Source organism: Mus musculus, chromosome 6, assembly GCF_000001635.26.
Source record: "Mus musculus strain C57BL/6J chromosome 6, GRCm38.p6 C57BL/6J".
NCBI lineage: Eukaryota > Metazoa > Chordata > Mammalia > Rodentia > Muridae > Mus > Mus musculus.
In genome coordinates, this window is record NC_000072.6 from 114,232,746 (window position 1) to 114,254,644 (window position 21,899).

A 21,899-nucleotide genomic window follows, 5' to 3' on the forward strand; every position below is an offset into this window, starting at 1 on the left:
CCACATTGATGCTCATCACCAAAGGAAGAAACTCAAGTAGGGGAGGTACCCAGAGGCAGATGCCAGGGTGAAGTGCTGGTAACTGGCTTGCTCCTCAAGGCTTGTTCAGCCTGCCTTCTTATAGAACCCACAACCACCAGCCCAGGATGGCACTACACACAATGGGCTGGGCCCTCCCCCATTGATCATTAAGTAAGAAAATGCCTTAGAGTTGTATCTTATGGAGGCAACTTCTTAATTGAGGCTTCTTCCACTCCGATGACTCCAGATTGTGTCAAGTTGATATAAACACAGTCAGTGAGTTTGAGGCTAGCCTGGGCTACACAGTGAAACTTGGCTAGAAAAAAAAATGGTATGTATTTAAAAGTTGAGAAATAAATATCAGTGTTTATCCCTTGCTGGGGAAAAATGGAGATGTGTTGTCAACTGTGCAAAAGAGATGCAGAAATGACTAGAAAGCAGAGAATGGTTGCTGTCTTGAGGGGCAGAAAGGAGTGGGAGGAGAAGGGAAGGGGCAAGGGTAGGTGGGAGAAGGAAAGAAAGGTCAGTGCTTTCCAGAGTGTTTTCCTCATAGCCTGGACCCTGGATGATGTCTCACAGCCCATCCAAGATGGGGTGGGCCCTCAGAATGGTATATAAGCTAGAAAGAGTGACCTCACTGTGTAGAATGACAGTGAGTCCTGTAGCCACACTGGGCGTTAAGGAACTAACAAAACAGATGACGTGTGCCAAGCAGATACTGGCAGCTAAAGATGAATAATATAGCTGAGTGTATTGTGTCGGAACAGGAATCTGAACTGGAGATTTTGCTGAATGGGATGAGTGTGTCAGGGCAGACTAATTGGCAAGTGTATGTAGATCTCAAGGCTCTTATTTCCCTCCAAGGAACAGGCATCAGACTGTACTATATTGGGAATCAAGGGATTTCTATGCTTGAACTCCTGATTTCAATGTTGGGATAGAGTCATGTGGACATGCAGAGGAGGGATGGACGTGCTGAGGGAGCCATCTGCAATAACACCCTCAGTTAAGAAACACAATGTGTATCCAGGCCTGAGCTTCTAAACATCATTGTCTGAAGCTAGGGCTCCTTGAAGAGGCGATTGGGTCCAGGGCTGGGCCAGGACACTATGAAGCCTGGAGATAAAGCTGGGGACACATCAGAAAGATGCAGGATCTACCTGAAGGAGCCCCTGGTGGCCCATGCTGGGACAACTTGAGCAGCAAAGTAAATAATGATCATCACAGGATCATAACCCCGAGAAAAACTCTGAGCACTAAGGAGCTCACACAGGCATAAAGGCATCACCAAGTGATCAACAAGACAGCCCATGCTTGCAGAATCCTGATGAAAGGGGGTGGAAGGACAGAGTAAGGTGAGCGTCCTTAAGCAAACATCATCATAACAATGGCTGTTGAAGCAACACTCCGATGGATACTGGGATCTCAGGGAAGGCTTGAGAGAAGCAGGGTCCTAAATGATCTCAAAGCGCTCTTCCCCTGGGAGAGGAAAGCCATGATTCACCATGGAGATGATGCAGATGCCAGCCTCACCAAGGACTAGGGGCAGCATCAGCATCCTGCCCTGGTGTTTCTATGAGAAGGACACATGGCACATCTATGAATTTATTCTCATGAGAACCACTGGATTTACTAAGATCAAACATAAAAGATTATAAATACAAACACCTCTGTTTTATATACTAGCAACAAGTATTTGGGGAAAATTAAATACTCCCAAAATAGTAAAAACAAAAGGAGTCTCAAGAGGTGGCTCAGTGGTTAAGAGCACTGGCTGTTCTTCTAGAGGATCCAAGTTCAATTCCCAGCAACCACATATTTGATCACAACCTCCTATTAACTCTAGTTCTAGAGGATCCATCGCCCTCTGTAGGCACTGCACACAGACATAAATGTAGGAAAAACACCAATACACATAGAATAAAAATAAATCGTTTTTTTTTAATAAAAAGGCAGAAAAGGGCCAGTCATAGCCTGAGAAAAAATGTCCATGATGCCTAGCCTCCTCCCTCAATAAGAAAAACTGAAAGAAAAAAAAAAGAAAGAAAAAAACTGCTTCAACCAATTTAAAAAAAATGGACCAATAAAAGGGGGTATTTGTTTACATAGTAAGCACTTGAAGGTACCCAGGCAACACAAATTAAAACCAAAGTGATAGAACAATATTTAGTCACTTTAAGGACTAAATCTGAAATAATAACAGTATCAAGTTTTGGCAAGGACATGCAGGCTCAAAGGTTGCTGTAATTATTTAGTTGCTGAAGTATTTAATTTTTCCCATGACAAAATTGCATGGCTGCTTTTGAAATCAACATTTCATAGGTGAAGTGTGTGGTTGTTACCCCAGCAATTCCACCCTAAACAGCACAAGCTATCTTAATCTGAGATTAACAAAAAGAAAAAGAAGAAAAAATCCTGACTCTAGCTCCAGGCTATCTAACGCCCTCTTCTGGACTCTACAAGCACTACATACATACATACACACACACACACACACACACACACACACACACACACACACACACACACACACACACTTCCACTGGAGGTGGAAGTTGGTGAGCATCTAGCAGTAACAGGAACATTGTGTATCTTGATGGTGGTTGTGGTGTGGACATCTTTTCAGGATCCACTGGGAAGCACACTTACACGTGGCTCTTAGGATAGATTGGCTCTACTATGTAATCCTTCTATGCATCCCCTGCTCGGTGGTATCCCACTCTTCTCAGAAGCACGTTTAGGTAGACTGTTCTGCTCCTGCTTAGATGTAGCTGCGTCTAGTCCTGGTAAGAACAGGCTCAGCCCTGCAATGTGGAAGGAGGTAGCAGGTGGATACAGAGGAAGATCTGTGGGTCAGACACGCCTGTCCTGAGCCCTGACCCACCCAGCCCCTCTCCACAGTAGGTCCATAGTAGCATGGCACCATCTGCACAGTACAGACAGGCGATCTGAGTGAGAGTCGGCCCAGTGGCCTGCAACCACTACCTACCCACCCGCCAGAGGGAAGCACTGAACTCTCTCCCTCCCCTCCAGGTCCTGGACTGGCTTTCATCGCCTACCCCAAGGCTGTCACTATGATGCCCCTCTCTCCACTGTGGGCCACCTTGTTCTTCATGATGCTCATCTTCCTGGGCCTGGACAGTCAGGTGAGGGGGAAGGCAGAGGGGAGGAAATGGTAAGGGAGGGGAAGGAACACCTAGGTAGGGGGAGGAAGGGGAAAGGAAGATCAGAGGACTAGACAGAACAGGGGCTACTTTTAGAACAGCTTCTAGGCTGCAGAGCCCTCTCCTAGCCTTGGACACCAACCCACCAAGCAGCCCTGCCACCTTCTTGGCCACCTCCCAGCCACAGACTTGTCTATTTGGTGTTCTTCCATGCCTTGTTTTCTTTACCCAAAATGCTCAATTTTAAATATTTGGGGTTTTTTTGTTCTTTTAGCCTTGTTTTGTTTTAATTTTTTTGCATTTACTTATTCCATTTATTTATTTAATCCTGTGTGTGTATAGACACACACCTGCTACAGTACACATGCAGAGGTCAGAGGACAACTTGTGGAGATCAGTTCTCTCCTCCTACCACGTGTGTCTCAGGGACTGAATTCAGATTCTCAGACTTGGCAGACAGTTCCTTCACTGCTGAGCCATCTCGTGAGGCCCCAATTTAGTCTTTAAGATGATGCCCTAAGTCCTTTCATTCTGATAAATGATATTCAACCAGAGGCTCCTGGAAAAGCAGAAACAAATCCTAAAGAGAATGGGCTGTGGCTAATAAAATGATTATAATTTAATGATGACAATGTAACCAAGGGTCCCTGTGTTCCCATCCCTACTGAGCCATGGAGCACATGGGACACGGGAAAACCCATTTCCTTCCTCTGGCTCTGTCACGGGGTCTCCATGACCTTTTCCTGTCATCCTCTTGGTACCACAGCACGTTCTCCCACTAGCTCTATGCTCACTAGTCCCTATGGACCTCTGTCCGTCCATCCCTCCCTCACTCCACAGCTGTGGTTCACAGAGCAGGTACATGCTCAGCTCTAGGAGTGAACTGCATGCTCCTATCCCCTCCTGCCTCTACTCTAGTTTCCCCTCCCTTTCTGCATCTCTCCATGCCCACTCTCATCCTCCCCACGGCTCCCCAGCTTATAGCCTGTAGCCTCTCTTTGCCACACAGGCTTAGATGTCTAGAACCCAGAGAACTGCCTCCAACCATGCTGGTAGCTATCAGTAATGCCAACAAGTCCATGCTCTGCAGAGGAGAAGCCCTGTTTGACAAAGGAAGTCACCCCGATCTTCCTACATTAGGGAGAAGAATAGTGCCCAAGTTAGTCTGATGACCACCACTCCCATCCACGACCTTGCAAAAGTCACTGAGCACACAAGCCCTGTGGCTCTGTCAATCCAGCCACATTCAGTTTCTCTCTGGAGCCAGAATCCTTCCCCAGAAACCACTAAGCTGCGCTGGGTGTTTTTGCTGATAGCTTTTCTTCCATTGTTGTTGGCAAAGCCTTTCAGAAATCAGAGCTCTGCAGCTGCTATGTGACTGACAGAGGGTCCTGCCTGGCAGAGGAGGTGCGACTGAGGCATGACTGCCCATGCCCCACCGAGCTGGCCTCACTGGCTTTTCTGCCATGTGCCCACACTTTAATTGTCACTTGAGCTGAGGGCCCCCATTCATTGTCTGGGTTTAAGAGCAGAAGTCAAGGCTTAAAGGTGCTGAGTGATTTGCTGGGATTGAGTGATACCTGGGTCTGCCCGCCTCTTACTTGTGTACATCTGCAGCCCACACTCCCATTAGCTTCTTAGGTAAGCAGCCTTCTTTGAATCCCATCTCCCTCTCTCAAGACCCTGGGGAGAGATTGACAGTACCAGCCCTTGTTGTGGAGGCAACAGCAGGGGTGAACATCAGCTTTGAATAGCTCCCAGCTGTGTGACTTTGAGAGAGTCACCACCCCTCTCTGTGCCCCAATCTTTATTGTAGAATGGAAACACCTTGACTTGAAAGATAGGTGTGAATCAGAGAACTAGGGTTGCCCAACATGGTAACTAGCAAACCCAGACACCATTTGCAGTACAGAGGTGTGGGAGACTACCTCAGAAGCAGGCTGGTTCACAGCTGGGCTCTGTTGCCAGCGCCTGACTGACAAAGCTGAGTGTGGCTTTCCACCTACCATAGGGCTGGGGACTGTCACAGTCCTAGAAGTCAAAGGCAATGGCCAGAGCCTGCTGCCAGCAGATGGCCAAAATCTAAGGACAGTTCTGAGATTTCTGCCTTGCCTCGAGGGCAGATGCTAGGTCTCCTGTAATTCACAAACCCCAGAACAGTAAGTGATAGCGATGAGGGAGGAGGAGTCCTCACAGCCTGGACTGCATGCTGACCGACCCTGCGAAGTACATCCTGTACTCTCAGCATCTTCCTCCTGGTCCACTCAATGGACCAGGAGCACGTTGGTGCTGGGCTTGCATTCATTCCTGTGGGTGGAGTGTGAAGGTGGCGGGAGGGCCAGTGAGAGGGAAACCCCTGGTACATGGACCTAGGGTACCAGGACTGGCCTTTTCCTGGGCTTCATGCGCTGTCTCTCTCTCCCTCCAGTTTGTGTGCGTGGAGAGTCTTGTGACAGCCGTGGTAGACATGTACCCTAAGGTCTTCCGGCGGGGCTACCGGCGAGAACTGCTCATCCTGGCCCTGTCCATCATCTCCTATTTCCTAGGCCTGGTGATGCTGACCGAGGTAGGTGGTATTAGCCGTACACTCTATCAAACTCCTGCTCTGAGACCTCAGCTCCTGTGGCTGTGTACAGATCCAGTGCCTTCTCTGTTACTCGGGTACCTGCTCTTCCGTGAGAGTGAGCACAGACCCTCAGTGAGCTCTCGGTCAGCCCCGTGTGAGTGCTAGATGTTGCTAGACAGGAAAACTCACACAGAGACTTGTCAGGCCAACCCACTGATTCCCTTGGGTGACTCTCCAATGGAAAGAAGAGTTCAGCTCTCAGGCCCAGTACTGGCTCCTTGTCATGGCCTCAAGTTTAACACTGGCTCTTCTGGAATTTTTCTCAGAGCTGGCACTTGGGGTGACGTTTGCTATGTGCTCCAGTTTCAGCCCCCTGTGCGTTCCTCCTTCCTGTCTGTGCAGGTGAGGTGGGCTTCTCCCTGACCCTGAATTGTCTTCTAAACCATGTGCTCGCCCCACCCCTCAGCCATTCTGTCCCTGTTCTGTGTCAGGGATCTGGAAGGTGAGATCAGGCATCTTTCTCTGTCTAATGCATAAAGATGATGCAAAGAAGGGGAGGGGGACCCGTTGCTGAGAGACACAGAGAGGCTGTGTAAGAAACGGGAAGGAGTGGGGAACAGGAATTCATCAGGCAGCTGGGGTGAAACAGAGGCCAGCCCTCTTCCACATCACCCTCCCAGGCCACAGCCTCAGGGAAGCTCCCGCTTCCCTTTCCATCAGGCAGGCACACACACACACACACACACACACACACACACACACACACACACACACACACACACACACCACTGTGTTCTCAGCTCATTCCCCATCCCTCTGGCTATTATAAAGATCCCTGCTCAGCCTTCTTACCCATTGTCCTCCAGCCCCAAAAGTCCAGAAGAACAGGAACACCCTATTCAGTCAGGGGTGCCTGGAGGCAGCTCAGGTCTCCTGCTCAGTGTGAGTCCTGGAGTTACTGTTGTTCTTGCCTCTTGTCACATTGATGAGAGTGACAGTCGCTGTTTGAGCAAGTGAATGGGGTGAGGGTCTACTTCCTGCTCTCTCTACAGTGGTTCCACCTCGTGTTTCTCCTTGTAGGAAAGTCAGGCTATGGTGTCTAGGGCCTCATTAAGCACTGGTTAATTACACAGAATGGAGCTATTTGTCACATACAAATTAGGGGGTTAATCTGATGCCTTGGAGAAGCTAATAGGAAGGTGCTGGTGTGGGTATAGCTGACTCCGAGCCAGGGTTGACCCTAGCACACAGAGCCTCTCCCCAGTGGTGTATGGTGACTCCCAGGGGCCATCGGGGAGCCAGTACTCCAGTCAACCAAGACTATTAATCAGTAGGCATTTGGGCTTCACATGCCAGCCCTCCACCCCCACAGAGGGCTATCTTCAAGCCCATTGTGCTGAAGATGTTCACAGTGGGCCCATCGAGCCATGTAAGCCCCGGTCATCCTGGTAATTGCCTGCCAGAGCCTCTCTTTCTCATTTATGCATGGTTAGAGCTCAGGTCTAAGGAAAACACAGGCTTCTTATCTTCCACCACAGCAGTGTGACTGGTGGTTAGGACTGTGAGTCCTGGAATCCAGTTCTCACTCCCTCCACTCAGCTCCATAGCATCGTGCTGCAAGTGGCCTTGCCTTTTGGTACCTCCATTTCTCTGTAGAGACATTGACTATCAATAGTCATGCCCTCATTGCATTGCTGGAGGAGGGATACAAGAAGTATAAGAAACATATTAAGACATGGGAAAGTCAAAGCCAATCTAGGCATCGATGTCTTACTGGGGCTGTGTTGTGAGGAATATGTCCCCAATGGAGATATGGACATCAGAGCAGGAATTCCTACTCTCTGCTACACACAGCTCCTTTATGTCCAAGAAATATATATGTGACCCTGGGTATATAGGAATACAAAATAGATATACAGGATCTAGGGAGATTGCCCAGTGGGTAAGAGTACTGGCTGCTCTTGCAGAGGACCTGGGTTTGATTTCCAGGACCCACAGGGCAGCTCACAGCCATCCGTAGCTTCAGTGTCATGTGATCCAGTGCCGCCTTCTGGTCTTCACAGATATTTCACACATGTGGTGCACAGACATAAATGCAGGCAAAATACTCATGCACATAAAAAAATAATAATAAGAGTACAAACCAAATACTTACTGATGATAAATTATAAAGAAATTTCTTTGAAAACAGTTCTTTGGTACACATAGAATTTTGTCATTTGTTAAAACAAAAGCAAAATTGTATCCTAATGAGGTGGCTGCGCTTACATAAACAAGCAAATTTTAGCTGACTGTTTGATACTGTGGTATGCAGAGTGTCTTTAATGGTTTTCTGAGATGACCAATATTTTGGTTTCATCGATACTGATCGACACTGCATAAACAGATACGTTCACAACTTGAAATGTATGCTCAGGGTCACTTCAGAAATTGTAATTCTATCCTAGTCCCAAGACAAATATATTGAATAATCTTTTATGCAACTCAAATAGCAGTTCTTAAAAACAAATGTTCTGAAGCTCGCAAGATAGCTCAGTGGGTAAAGGTGCCACCAAGCTTGATAACCTGAGTTTGGTCCCAAACCCATATGGTAGGAGAAAATTGACTCCCATTAGCTGTAATCTGACTTCCACACATGAGCCAAAATAGCGTGCATGTATGCACATACATATATGCAAACACATGCATACATATGTGCACATACACATGCACACATACATGCACACACATATACATGCGCTAAATTTAAAGAGATATCAAACATTCTAGCAGTAGAATGTAAAGCTAGACTAACTTTATACACACTGAGGAAAGACTGAGAAAATCCTAAGTCTTTGTTTTCCATAATTAAACCTTTATGTTTCTGGGAGAATAGAAGCCTTTTACCTATAGTAAAAGCACTGCAGTTTATAACATGCAATAGTCTCGAGTTTGCGATGTTTCCGGCAGTGTTTATTGGTACTGAGTGGCATGAGGGCACAGGAGACGCAGTGTACCATGTGGTCAGAACCATGACTGTGGCGAGGCCACAAGGTACAGCACCAGTGAGCACTGCCAGAAAACACCTGGCTTGTTACAGATTTGATCTTGATTTAGTTTTCAGTCCTTGTACAGTCAGAATCCTTTGGCCTTTGCTGACTGTTTTATACCTACCACATTTCATTTATGTAACCTTCACAGTTTAAGGAGCTGGGCAGTAGCCTGGGGTGGTGGGGCCTTCGATACCAGCACTCAAGAGTCAGGGGCAGGTGGATCTCTGTGAGTTCAAGCCCAGCCTGTACATAGTGAGTTCCAGGACAACCAGAGCTACACAGAGAAACTGTGTTATGAAGACACCAAAAAGAAGGAGGAGGAGGAGGAGGAGAAGAAGGCAAAGGAAGAAAGAGAGGAAGAGAAGAAGAGAGGAAGGAAGGAAGGAAGGAAGGAAGGAAGGAAGGAAGGAAGGAAGGAAGGAAGAAGGAGAAAGAGGGATGGAGGAAGGAAGAAGGAAGGAAGGAAGGAAGGAAGGAAGGAAGGAACGAACGAACGAACGAACGAACGAACGAACGAACGAACGAACGAACTTGGGCCCTAGAGCACCTTTGCACAAACTGAGCCAGACACCAGGTCACTAGGGGACCTAGATTTAGTGAACTTCTTGCTTAATTTCTGTTCTTTTCCATGCTGATGCTGAGCCTGAACTTGCCTCTTTCGTGCTAGGCAAGAGCTCTACCCTTGAGCAATACCCCTTCTCTCTTTTTATTTTGATGGTGTCATTAAACAGAGTAGGCTGGTTTGAGCTCACTCTGTGCTGGCCACAGCCATGGTTCTGACCACATGACCTGGCCTCTCCCTCCCTTGCTCTCCCAGTCTCTCACCCCTGACCCCCCAATCCCTGTCCTCATTAAAGGGCCTTCCTGGACCCCTTTGAGTGGCAGGGTTTCCACTGAGCTTCATCTTCAGACTTGCTCAGACACTCATCCCTTCACACCAGAACCACCATGAGCAGCAAATCAGTGGATTCCCAGGATTCCCAGGGCCAGCACACATCCTGCTTTGTGTGTACCGATCATCTCTGGATTATTCATAATGCCTAACATTGTATAAACGCTATGTGAAGAGCTACACTGTACTGTTTAAGTGAAACTGGCAAGGGGTCTTTAGGGCCCTCTAGGGGAACAGAGTGTAAAATGGGGTCACTAGGATGTATTACGTGGTCGGGGCTATTTCCTGCAGAGGAGGACCTGGTAGCTGCTCAGCCCATGAAGTTGGACAGCCCAGTGGGTGTAAACTAGAACAGGAGGCCCAAGATATCAGTGGGAAGTTAGTTATTAGCATTGTGTCTGTGTTGGAAGGCTAGAGTGGCTGGGGTCTGTGGATGATGGCGGAGTCCTTAGTAGAAGCACTCACTCAGCGATGGGTGAATGCATGCTTTTCCTCAAATCTCTTAATATCTGGGGCCCCTGTTGGAAGGTGTTGCCCACCATGAGGCCAAGTTTTTCTCATTCTGGTCAATTCTTTCCAGAAACATTCCCTTAGACATGCCCAGAGGCAATCCTGATTCTGGTCAAGTTGACAGTTAATACCAGCCACCAGGGGGTCAGCCATGTGTTACAAAGTGGGCCCACAGACACGCTTTCATCAGTAATTCATCCCAAAGATGAATTATTGTGCACCTACTGTGTGTCCATTTTTTGAGCCAGAGAGTGGGACATGGCTCTAGGCAAGCCAGCCAGTACCACACCACAGAGCCTATGCTCTAGGTGACTCTACTTACATCTTTAGAGGACCTACAGTGCTCTGGACTCTGTGCTGGGAGCTGTAGGTACAATAAGATGGGAGCTTCCTGAGCAGAGATCAGAGCTCTCAGCTGTCAACAGGCACTTTTAGGATTTAACTGTGAGTTCAAACAAGATGGTCTGGAGGCCTGAAGAAAGAGTGAGGCTGAGGACTGAGGGCTTCTCAGAGGAAGTGGCATTTGGGCTGAGCTTTGAAAGAACTCAACTAAATGCAAAAGGTGGCCACTTGGCTAAGAATGGGTGGTGGATCAGGTTGTGGGGAGCTGAGGGTGATTTGAAACCTCTGAAAATATGGAAGAGGGGGAGACCAGTGGCAATAAGGCCTACCTGGAGGCTGCCGGAGAGACTCTGGGGAGAGGTGTTGAAGCTGTCTGCCACCCACTCTGGTTTCAGTGAAGCCACAGACGACCTATGACATCTCGGCAGGACAGGGCCTTGGAAAACCCAGCTGCAGGGTATGCATCACTCAGACTAGAAATGAGCAAACCGACCGGCTAGCAGCTACCAGAACAGAGAGACGACCACACAAAGGCTGGCTACTGACCCTGTTCTCCAACATGTCTGTCTGTGTGTCTGTCCTCCTGCCCTCAGGGAGGCATGTACATCTTCCAGCTTTTTGACTCATACGCCGCCAGTGGCATGTGCTTGCTCTTTGTGGCCATCTTTGAGTGTGTCTGCATCGGCTGGGTATATGGTAAGTGGAGGCTGGACTGCTGGGGTCTAGTAAGCTGTATCTGGCTCAGTACTTCCTCTGGGGACTCAGGGCCCTTCCTACTATCACAAGATCTTCCTGGTTTTGTGCCAGCATAGGATGTTCAGGACCCAGACCCCTGACATCTGGCCAGTCCTATCCTGAGGCTCAGTTTCCCCCTTTGTGAAAATTATGTCCCGGAGGGAGACATCAGGCAGAGCCCCTAGCATAAGCCAACCCCTCATTCATTCCCTTTTCTGGTCCTCACACAAACCAGGATGCGAGCTGCTGTCTCCAGAGCAAGCAGAGTGTAGCTTTGGAGCAATAGCCACTATTCACAAGCAGCCCAGACAGCTTACTGCCCAGAGCCCCGTTCACTGCGAATCACCAGGCCCTCAACTCACCTTGTCCGTTGTGTTAACTGGTTTTGCATCACTGCAAAGAAATGGCTGCCATGGGCTACGTAAGAAGTAGAGGGTTAACAGAACTCATGGGTCTGGAGTTCAAGTCCAAGACTGGGCAATGCCATCCTGGTTCTTCACCAGGACTGGAAGCATCAGTCTTCCGGTCCTGGTGAAGAACTTTCATGCTAAGAGAGTGAGTGTAATGGAGAAAGACATCTCATCTCTAGCCAGGAACAGAAAGAGGCACCCCCACCACTGACCTAAGGATCTCTACAGAGCCCTGCTTCCTAGAACACAATAAGACTACCTAATAATGCCACCCCAGGGATCCCGCTTTAAATGCAGGTACTCGACTCTCAAGCCCAAACACCCTAGGTCCCACAGAGACCCACTCGCCTCTTCTCTGAAACACATATGCTTGTTTGCTTTCCTCTGGATAGGAAGCAACCGGTTCTATGACAATATTGAGGATATGATTGGTTACCGGCCACTGTCACTCATCAAGTGGTGCTGGAAAGTCGTGACCCCTGGGATCTGTGCGGTAAGGCTGGCAGAAAGGCACTCTCATTCCCTCCCCAACTCGTTTACCAGCCACTCTTCAGCTCCAGTCAGCTCCACTGAGGCCAGCCCTGAGGAGGGTCATGTCCCCAAGGTCCCTGCCACCTGACACTCTCTAGAGCTGATGTCCCAGGGTTTACTGGGACAAGGCCTCACTCAAGTGTTGAGTGACCCTGAACAGGTTTCTCCCCTGTGAGGGCCTTAGGCACACCAGCCTGACACCGGTCTACCTCCCTGGGGACCAGGGGTATACACACCTGAGTGAGGAGATTTGTTACTGAGAAGGTGACAGACAAAGTTGAGGAGAATGTCAAGGTTTAGGCTCTGTCCCTGGAACCAGGCCACAGACCAGCCTTGGTGAGAGGATACTTGACAGAAAAATGGCCCCATTATTCTTTGTCCTGTTTTGGGTTCTGGATGCATCTGAACTTATTTTCCCAACTGAAAAAGTCAGAACAGGTTCGAGATAGCCCTAAGGCAAACTCCTGAGTGGGCAGAAGCTGGGAAAGAGGGTCCTGGGAAAGGGGACAGATACCACAGCCCTGAAGAGCCCCCAAGGTCCCTGAGAGCCTGTGCCCCAAGGCCACAGCCCCTGTGTTCTGACAGTCAGACTGGCCCATGAAATAGGGCAGGTCTGAGGGTTACCACCAAGAACCTCCTCCGTCTGCCTCTCCACAGGGCATCTTCATCTTCTTTCTGGTCAAGTACAAACCGCTCAAGTACAACAATGTGTACACATATCCTGCTTGGGGCTACGGCATCGGCTGGCTCATGGCTCTGTCCTCCATGCTGTGTATCCCACTCTGGATCTTCATTAAGCTGTGGAAGACAGAGGGCACACTGCCCGAGGTGAGCAGTTGATGGAGGAAGGCTCAGGAGGCTGGGTCTGAATGGAAGGGGAACGGCAGCAGGCTCCTCTTTGGCGGGAATCCATCCTTAAACCGTGCCAGAAGCACCTCTGTGAGATTTCTGGATTAAGCCCGATTCTGTGAATTCTACCGCAGCCTCCCACCCGCCAAACAGGTTGAGAGTGCCTCTTAATTGATAGAGGGTAGAAACGGTCTGGACATTCCTACAGGGAAAGCATTTGAATCAGGATCCGAACTGAGGTGTAGCCAAATGTCATCTCTGACAGGCCACAGGGAAACACAAGTGCCACCTAAAATGCTTCCTCCAGCTCCCTGCCCACGGGGACAGACGGATGGGGAAGGTCCCTTTGGGACATGCTGGTCAAGGGCAGTTGGTTAATGTAGACTGAGACCAAACTGTCCATAGGGGAATTGACCTGGGACTTTAGAACCTCAGCCTTGGGACATCCTGCTCAGCCCTCCTGCAGCCTCCTGGTACTTACAAGCCCATTTCCAGCTTCTTTGTGTTACCTCAGTGCATTATCCTATCTATCCAGACAGCAGGACTTGTTACAGAGTGAGCTCTCTGATCTGGCCTAGCCTCAGGCCTCCCTGCTTTGTGATCTGCACCTGACATTTCACATATATTGAGCCTGGGGAATCCTCTGTGAGACACAGGAAGGGTCTAAGAGGAATTGCGGGGGGTGGGGCTGGGGTGGTGTGGTGTATAAGGACCTTCCCAGCAGAACAGCCCAGAGGAAGAATCATGTTGGAGCTGTGCTTGGTCCTTTGGCCTGAACCTCACAATAAATTCTGGCCAGCAGCTGAGGGCAGGGTAGCACCAAGGTTATACATCTTAGCTGTGTAGGTGATTAAGCAGGGATTCAAACCCAGGCACCTACCTCCAGAGCCTCTTCTCTCAACCTTGGTCTAAGACAAGAACCTGGTGCAGGGCCTGGCACACAGGAGCACAGTCAATAAGCTGCCATGAATCTAAATAGTAATTCTACCTAGACAGTGTGGCTTCCATCAGAGAGAAGAGAGCCAGCCTGGTCCTTGAGCACTGAGCCACCTCACAGTTCTTGCAGCTTTTTTTTTTTTTTTTCAGGAAAGGGCCCATGCTCAGGAGGGTTTCTTAAATCCTGGTCCCAGGGAAGGGCAGATGATGCTGAGGTGGGGCCCATGCATGAGATGCATTCCACGAGGTTGAGGCAGCTGAATTAAGGGGTGGCGTCTGCCTCTAAGCATAGCTTGAGAAGCGCAGTAAGAACATAGATCCCCCCCCTTCCCATGCACTGCAGTGGTGTGGTGACAAACCCAGGGCAGGGTAGGACTCTGATCAACCAACATTCACATCAATAGCCCTGAAAGTCCCACTCCCTCTGGTCAGTGCCTGTCATCCTGACTCACAGGTACAGTGATGCGGCCAGAGGTCGGGACCCTGGCTGGAACAGCTGTCAGGCCACTTCAAAGCCCAGCTGCCCCTCCTGCCAAGGAAGGAACAGGGTGGCAGCCCTGATTCTGACTCTCTAGGCCTGGTTACCTTCCACATCCACGCTGCAGGAGCTAAATGTCTCCATTTCCTTACTTTTCACTTATTCACAGAACAGGGATCTCAGACATCCCTGTTTCTGGTGGTAGGAACTCAAGGAGGTAATGACTCGCCCAGAACTGAGAAGTAAGGCAAAGGCAGGGGTTGGCCCCAGTCAGATGGCTCCAAGGAACATCTATATTGCTGGGGAGGCAGGATGGACAGACCTGGCACCCAGCATCCTTGCTTACACAGCCTTCTCCTCCTCTCCAACCATCTAGAAATTACAGAAGTTGACAGTCCCCAGCGCCGATCTGAAAATGCGGGGCAAGCTTGGGGCCAGCCCACGGACGGTGACCGTTAATGACTGTGAGGCCAAGGTCAAGGGCGACGGCACCATCTCTGCCATCACAGAGAAGGAGACACACTTCTGAGTCCCCACCAGCCATTTGGATGCGGCTCCAACCTTCCTTCCCTGCGTGTAAATGAATCCTGAACCTCGTACTTCACCTAATGTTAGGGGCTTGCTCGTCTGCACAGGACTTATTAACAAGTTAACTCCCAGCCGGCCACTGTGTGCCCTGTACCCTTGCCTCTTCCCAGTGATAGTGGGCATATCCACCTCACCAAGATAATTCTGTACAGTGACTAGCAGATCCTGGCCTAGGGTGGCTCAGCCGGTGTTTTCTAGAGTCCTTGTATTATATACTGTCAACTCGTATGCTGGGGGCAGGTGGAGTGGGGGAGCGGTGCCCATCTGCCTCTGATGTTCAGTCATTCCTGGTTTTATCTCTGAACTTCCCTGGCCACCCTCCTCTGTGCCCTGGGACCAGTTTGTTTTATTTTATTTTTTTTTCTTTTGGTCTTCCCCTTTTCCTAGTGACACCTTCCACATGTCAATGTCGTAAGACAGAGAGCAAAGCCTCCCACCATCGTTAGGACTCCTGAGTAACCAGGAGTTGCTGACTGTCCCTTCAAGTGACTGTGGCTCCTTTCTCTCCCTGGCCCCTAGTTTCTCCATCTCCCAGACCAAGGGGGCGAGGGGGTTGAGTGGAGTCTTCCCTTCAAAGCAGGGAAGAATACCTGACTCGTTGCTTCGCAGAGCTGCTTTGACCTGCAGAGACTTGTAGACCTCTTCTCTTCTCTGTCCCCTTGGTTACCACCTACCCACCTTGCCTATTTTAAGTGAAACTTACCACCAATGATGTGGGGAAGTGTGTTTCCCTAACAACTGGAGTTTTAGCCTAACCCTGATCCCTTAACTGGTGCACCCCAGCCCCCGTGTTCGGGGCTCCCACCATCTGTCCAGCCTTCTTGGCCACCAGCTCTGTCCCTCCTTCCTAGATAGGGATGATCAGAAGGTAGCCATCTCTTCTTGCAGCTGCCTGGCCAGGATCTATGGCTTAGGATCTATGGCCACCCCTGCAGGGGAGCTACAGTGAGGCCTGGGGCTGGATTCCACCCACAGTCCCTTCCCTGTGCACCCTGCTTTGTCCCCTGCCTTGTCCCCTGCTCTCTCTTCTACCTACCTGCCTACCCCTGCAGATCCTGTGGGCAGACACCTTACTCTGGAGCCATTCCACCTGCCTGTCACCTGGGTCTGAGAAGCCTTCACTTCCACTTGCCAGAGGGAAGAACTGGCCACCCATCTGTCAGGCTCTTCCTTGGAAACGAAGAGCAGAGGTGGTCTCTAGGGGGAGGCTGGTGCCATTCCCTCCTGCCTGGCTCAGACCTCTTAGACTGGTCTCTCTTCCTCAGCTGCTGGGTTCTTTGTCTGCCCAGCTATTGGAGGATGGGAAGTGGAGGGAGGGTCACTCTTTCCCTCTTACTGTAGTTTCCTAGATTTATCTGAGGAAAAGTGAGATGTCTTCACGCTAAGGCTCCAGTGTTCTGTCAGAGACCTGAATGCTCTATTTGCCCAATGCTTCCAGACTCTTAGCTGTTCTGCCCAGCCCCCGTCCCGCTCCCACCTAAAGCCTGAGTTGGCTGAGCCAAATGCCCAGCACTGCCCCCACCTAACTGGGCACTTGTCTAGGGCACACCACCCCCAGCTGCTCACACACAGACCACATATTCCTTCTGGGAAGGCCAGCATCATCCTGAAGATGACCTGTGGGGTTGGTCCTTGATGGCTGTCCCCTCCACCCTACCCCTGAGAAGGGAAGCTGCCCGTTGCTGCTACTGCACCTCACCACCAACTCCCTCATGGACAGACAGATCCCTGATGTCTGTCACTATAGACACACGTGTTGTACATGTGGCCCTTAACACTTGACACTCTTAACACTACTCATGGGGCTGGGTAGAGGGAGGCTTGTGGTTTGGGGGGTTGTTATTTTTTGCTTTCTTTTCTTCCTTTCTTTTTTCTTTTTGTCTTTTTTTGTAATTTCATACTAGTATTTGGGTAACTGTAGGGAGGAGGGGAGGGTAAGTGGGGGCAAGTGGGGGCAAGGGGACATATCATTGTGACAACTTTTTTGATATTTACTAGAAATGATGCAATATATCCTTTCTGAGATATTTACAGTATTATTAAAGGGTTGGGCTGTTTTGCATAACAAACTTTTTATTGGCATACCCAAAGAGCACAAGATTGTCTGTCTGCTCGTTTTTAAAAATTAAAGGACGTGGATCAACTCCCATGTGGCTGTGCCCAGCAAGTGGTCGTTATTGGGCTTTCCTTCTGCCTTTGGGTATCCTCAGGGTATGCCTTTGGAAGCGTCTGTAATTAGAGGCTATGCTCTCCACTCAGCATTACAGCTCAGGCAGCACTGGGAGCCGTGGTGTTTCAGGCCCCTCTTCCTTTGATGGCTGGTGGCTCATGTAGTCCCTGCACAGACGCTTCAGGTAAGCAGAGTGTTCAGCAGATCTCTCTCTCTCTCTCTCTCTCTCTCTCTCTCTCTCTTATCCTCACAACCACTTGTCCATTTTACAGATAGGGAAAATCAGAGCAGATAACTCAAGCAATTTGCCTCCCAGAGTCTCAAGGCTTATAAACCGTAGAATCTGTCCCCTGTCCCTCTCCTTGAGTCAGATGAGCTGCTGAGCTGAGGGCTGCTGAGCTGAGGGCTCTCCCTGCTGACAGCCTGAACAGTCACTTAATCAGGTGACAGCAGCGAGGCGGTAAAAGGCTGTCATAAAAATGTGTGTCGCCTTCCTTCCCAGGAAACTTGAGCTGCAGACCTTTGAATTTACAGGATTAAAGAATGTGCCTGGTCCACCGGTAGGCAGCTGTGTGTGCTAGTGACCCCTGCTGGCCAAGTGAGGCTCTGCAGCCTAGCTCTGATAGACACTGCTAATAACCTGAGTCTGAAAGGGGAGATTCGAAAGTGAAGTCAAAGACCCTCTCTAGTTCTAAGAAGTTTCCTGTGGGTGGTGGAAGGGACCAAGCATCAAAGAGCAAGCGATCTTCTGAAACCTAGTACCATTAGCTTCTTTCATGCACCCAATAGGCTGTCTCTAAACACCTACCAGTTTCCATTCCAGGACTTCAGGGTAAGATATAAGGGCAGCCCCCTTTCTTAAGTGTTCCCACTCTTAGTCAAAAGAAGCAGTGTCCACAGCCTTCTGGATGGAGACTGTCTGTGGAGGAGCTGCCTCTCTGGCCTCTCCAGCAAGACTATGCTGCTTATGGGATGAGTCTGCCCATGTTCCTGAGCCTTACCTCAGTTGTCTGTAATGGGGTAGCAATGAGACCCAGAGAGGACATGTGACGAACCCACTCTTCCCCAGAGGTCCCATGTAGACCCTATCACAGTCCCCAGGATCAACTGTCGGTGTCAGGAGGCTGGCAAGCCATCTGCACACCACTCAGCACCCAGCAGGGACAGGAGTGGTCTCTGAGCCTAACTCAGAGGCTGGGGCATCTTTCTGTGTCCCTGTTGAGAAAGGGTTGTTCCGCAGGGAACATTGGGGGAATCAACAAAGCATGTGCCCTCTGTGTGCTGTAGCCCCATCCCAGGGGAAAACTCTGAGAAAAAGAAGTCTGCCTCAGCCCCAGCAAAGAGTGGGCCAGCTCTACATGTCCCCTACCTTTCTCTTCTCCCTAGATCCTCTACAGAAGGTGTAATACCCACTCACCATGATGAGGGCTGTCTACTTCACTCCATCCGCTGATTCACATGTTAACCTCTTCCTAGCATTGCCCACCGCCCACCCCCGACAGACCTTCAGGCAAGCCCTGTTTAACCAGCTACCTGGGCACCTCCTTAGCCCAGACAAGCTCACACATGAAGTTGACTTTTAGGAACTCGGGAGGTGCCACAGCCTCTGGCACCACTGGGTGACCCAAGAGCATGCTGAAATTACAGCTGGTGTAGTTTGTGTAGGGAGAGCCTTGAAAGCCATCTGGAAATATGATGCATCTCTCGAGGGCTCCACATTCTTGAAAATGATTGAAGACCGCTAGAACTCATTCAGAAGGATGGGGACACTGGAGACCTCCAAGAGGCACTGAACTGGGAGATAAACCCTCCCCTACCCCACCCCCACAGGACCTGAAAAGAGACACCAGAGGTTCCTGGTGGATGGTTGGATCATTGAGTCATCAGTGAGGGAGGGAACTTTGGGAGTTAGGATGGACAAATGACAAGAGCCTTGTGGGAGGGGCGGAGGCCCTGGGAATAGGAGAGGCAGAGGACCAACAGAATTTAAGAAATCAGGGTTCAAGGGCATTACTGGGGGGCCATTGTAATCATCCATAGGCCTTCGGGAGGACATGGGTTGACCTTGAGGAAGGGGAGGAATGGGGAGACCCTCTCCCATCCCTTATCTGGGCCTTAGACCAGCAGGTAGCAGGTCACCAGGAGGCACTGCTGCTAACCTCAGGCTATGAAGGTGGGACCTGAAACAGGGACCTGGGCAGGAGACTTGGGGATGGGGTGGGGGGTTGTCCTAAGGTCTTATCTAGGTTCCCAGCTGAAGGAACAGAAAGGCTACCCTTGACAAAAGAATATAATTCACCCTCCCCTGCTTCACCTCCAACCTGACAGCAGACACCCTCTCCCCTGGCTGTGACCTTAGGCAAAGGATTTCACTTGTCTAGTTCAGTCTTAGTGACTACACAAAAGGGCTAAGTGCAGGTGTCTGACCCACTTCAAGTCTAATACCATCAGAGACCTGGCTGGCTTCCTCACTTCAACTTTGCTATGCCTTGGACAGAGTCGTCTTGCCCCTCTGAACAAAGCTGACGCAGGCCTTAGTTAGCTGTGTGGCATTCATTTCGTAAGACTCCAGGTGAACCGGAAAGGTATCGATGGAGAGTATTCTGATAAGGCAGGTTGTGGGGAAGTGACTATGCAGCGATGACTAGGCTGAAGAACCAGGGTGGCCCTGTGGGTCTGTCCACACTGCACCACACTATGCTGGATTCACACCTGCTGGCCAGCTCTGATCCATCTGCCATAGAGTCAGGCCCCCATCCCATCTGGACAAGGAAGCCCACAGGACGGCCACAGAGAACAGGACTCGGATTGGGGGTGGGGCACCATACCAAATAGGGATGATGAAAGTTTCTGTGGAGAAGATTTAGGCCAATTCCCCTCTCTTTTTTATTTTTCTTTTCTGTACCATCTAATTATTTTTTTTTCTAAACAGAACGCGTCTATTGCTTTTCTTATTCCAAAACATGAAATCAATGACGCTATTTTTAAAAATCCTCCCTAGGCCACTGAGAAGCTGGCTACAAACACACGTTCTGAGGGGGTTGGAAAGACAGACACGTGGTTGGAAGAGATGGTGAGAGGAAGAAGAGGGAGCCAGGAGGGTGGCTGCCCACCCTCGCCAAACTCATCAGCCCAGGAATTCAGCTCTGCCCCCAAGATGCCAGCAACCAAGCAGGACCTGTCTTTTGTGTCACAGGCAGGACCCTTCCTCTGGTGACAGCATTTATGGGCATTGTAGCTATTTCTAGATTGTGGCTTCTCACAGCTATTGGAGGAGAAAGGGAAGAAACCTTCATCAATGGCTAGCCTGTTTTATCTACAGATAAAACCAACATTCCCCCCCCCACCCCCTTATCCACTGAGGGCATGGGGTTACTAACCAGTGACTAGATAGAGAAACTGAGTGTTAAGGTTTGCACCACCGACTGCCTTGCAATCCTGTTCTCTTACTCATTTCTCAGGGGGATTCAACCCCTGCAGCCTCTGCCCCCCACCCAGTCTGTTCCCCTCCATCACTGGTCCTTCATTCAGCTGCTACCTACATGAAGAAAATGCCAGTTTTGGGTCCTCTGTATCATACAACTTCATTCTGGTAGGCAGAGACAGGACCATGAGCATCCCATGAAGTCAAGTAAAGAGAGGGCCGAAGCAAGTGAGAGGTGTAAGGAGGCCAGAGAGCATGGCAGGAGTGTGTGTGTGTGTGTGTGTGTGTGTGTGTGTGGTCTAAATAGACCATCCATGGAGGGTCTCCCTGGAAAAGAGAGAGAGAGAGAGAGAGAGAATCACGTCATGACATCATGACCTTGTGGGAAAAAGCATTACTGGAAGAGAGCAACACGTGCAAAGGCCCTGTGGTGGAAGCTTATATGTACTAGTCCCAGAACTGCAAGGAGCCAAAACAAAGTGCTTAGGGGAAAGTGGGGCATGCTAAACTGAGAGAGGCAGTGGGTAGAACGGGATGGCCTGGCAGGCTAGTGTCAATGTAAAATGAGGGAGCCAGGAACCAAGGGGAAGGTTGAACAGAAAAGGTGTAAGTTCTGATGTCTGTGGTATATATGTATGTATGTATGTATGTATGTATGTATGTATGTATGTATGTATTCAGTTATTCCTCTCTTTTTCTTTATTTGCATTTACATGTGTCTGTGATGGAGGGGCACACATGTGCCCCAATGCATGTATTTGGAGGTCAGAGGGTATCTTGCAGGAGCTGGTTCGTTCTTTCCACCATGTAAGTTCTGACGATCAAGCTCAGGTCTTCAGACCTGGTGACAAATGCCTTTACCTTCTGAGCCATCTCACAGGCTCTGGTTCATGTTTGAATGAGACCTCTCAGCTGCTGTAGGGGCCCCAGGTAAGGTGACAGCTAGAACCAGAGGAGGGGTGGGGGGTGGGGGAGGAGGATGGGGTCAGCCTAAGAGGGGATATGTATATCCTGGGTGTGGTTTGAAAGTGGACTAAGATTTCTTGGTGCTCTGGAAGCAGAGCATCTGAGATGATGGGCTGGAGATAGGAGCAGTTGAGCAGATCTCAGTCTTCTGGTGGGAGGAGCTAGACCTTAAAAGGTCAGTGTTGGGTGACATCATGTGCCACAGGTGGAGTCAGACTCTAGCAAATCCTTCCACCCCTTGAGGTCTCACTTTGCCTCATCTACAAGCTGGAAATGGGTTACTCT

At 49.8% G+C, this 21,899-nt stretch overlaps 1 protein-coding gene across 1 annotated transcript in view; it reads left to right on the forward strand.

Moving 5' to 3' along the window:
- Slc6a11 (solute carrier family 6 (neurotransmitter transporter, GABA), member 11) overlaps nt 1–17,141 on the forward strand; it is a 118,646-nt gene extending 101,505 nt beyond the window's left edge. The window contains exons 9-14 of the mRNA NM_172890.3: nt 3,055–3,167; nt 5,614–5,751; nt 11,121–11,223; nt 12,065–12,165; nt 12,861–13,031; nt 14,843–17,141. Coding sequence (NP_766478.1) covers nt 3,055–3,167; nt 5,614–5,751; nt 11,121–11,223; nt 12,065–12,165; nt 12,861–13,031; nt 14,843–14,995 — 779 coding nt within the window. The 3' untranslated portion in view covers nt 14,996–17,141. The remainder of the gene's footprint in view (nt 1–3,054; nt 3,168–5,613; nt 5,752–11,120; nt 11,224–12,064; nt 12,166–12,860; nt 13,032–14,842) is intronic.
- The last annotated feature ends 4,758 nt before the right edge of the window (nt 17,142–21,899 follow it).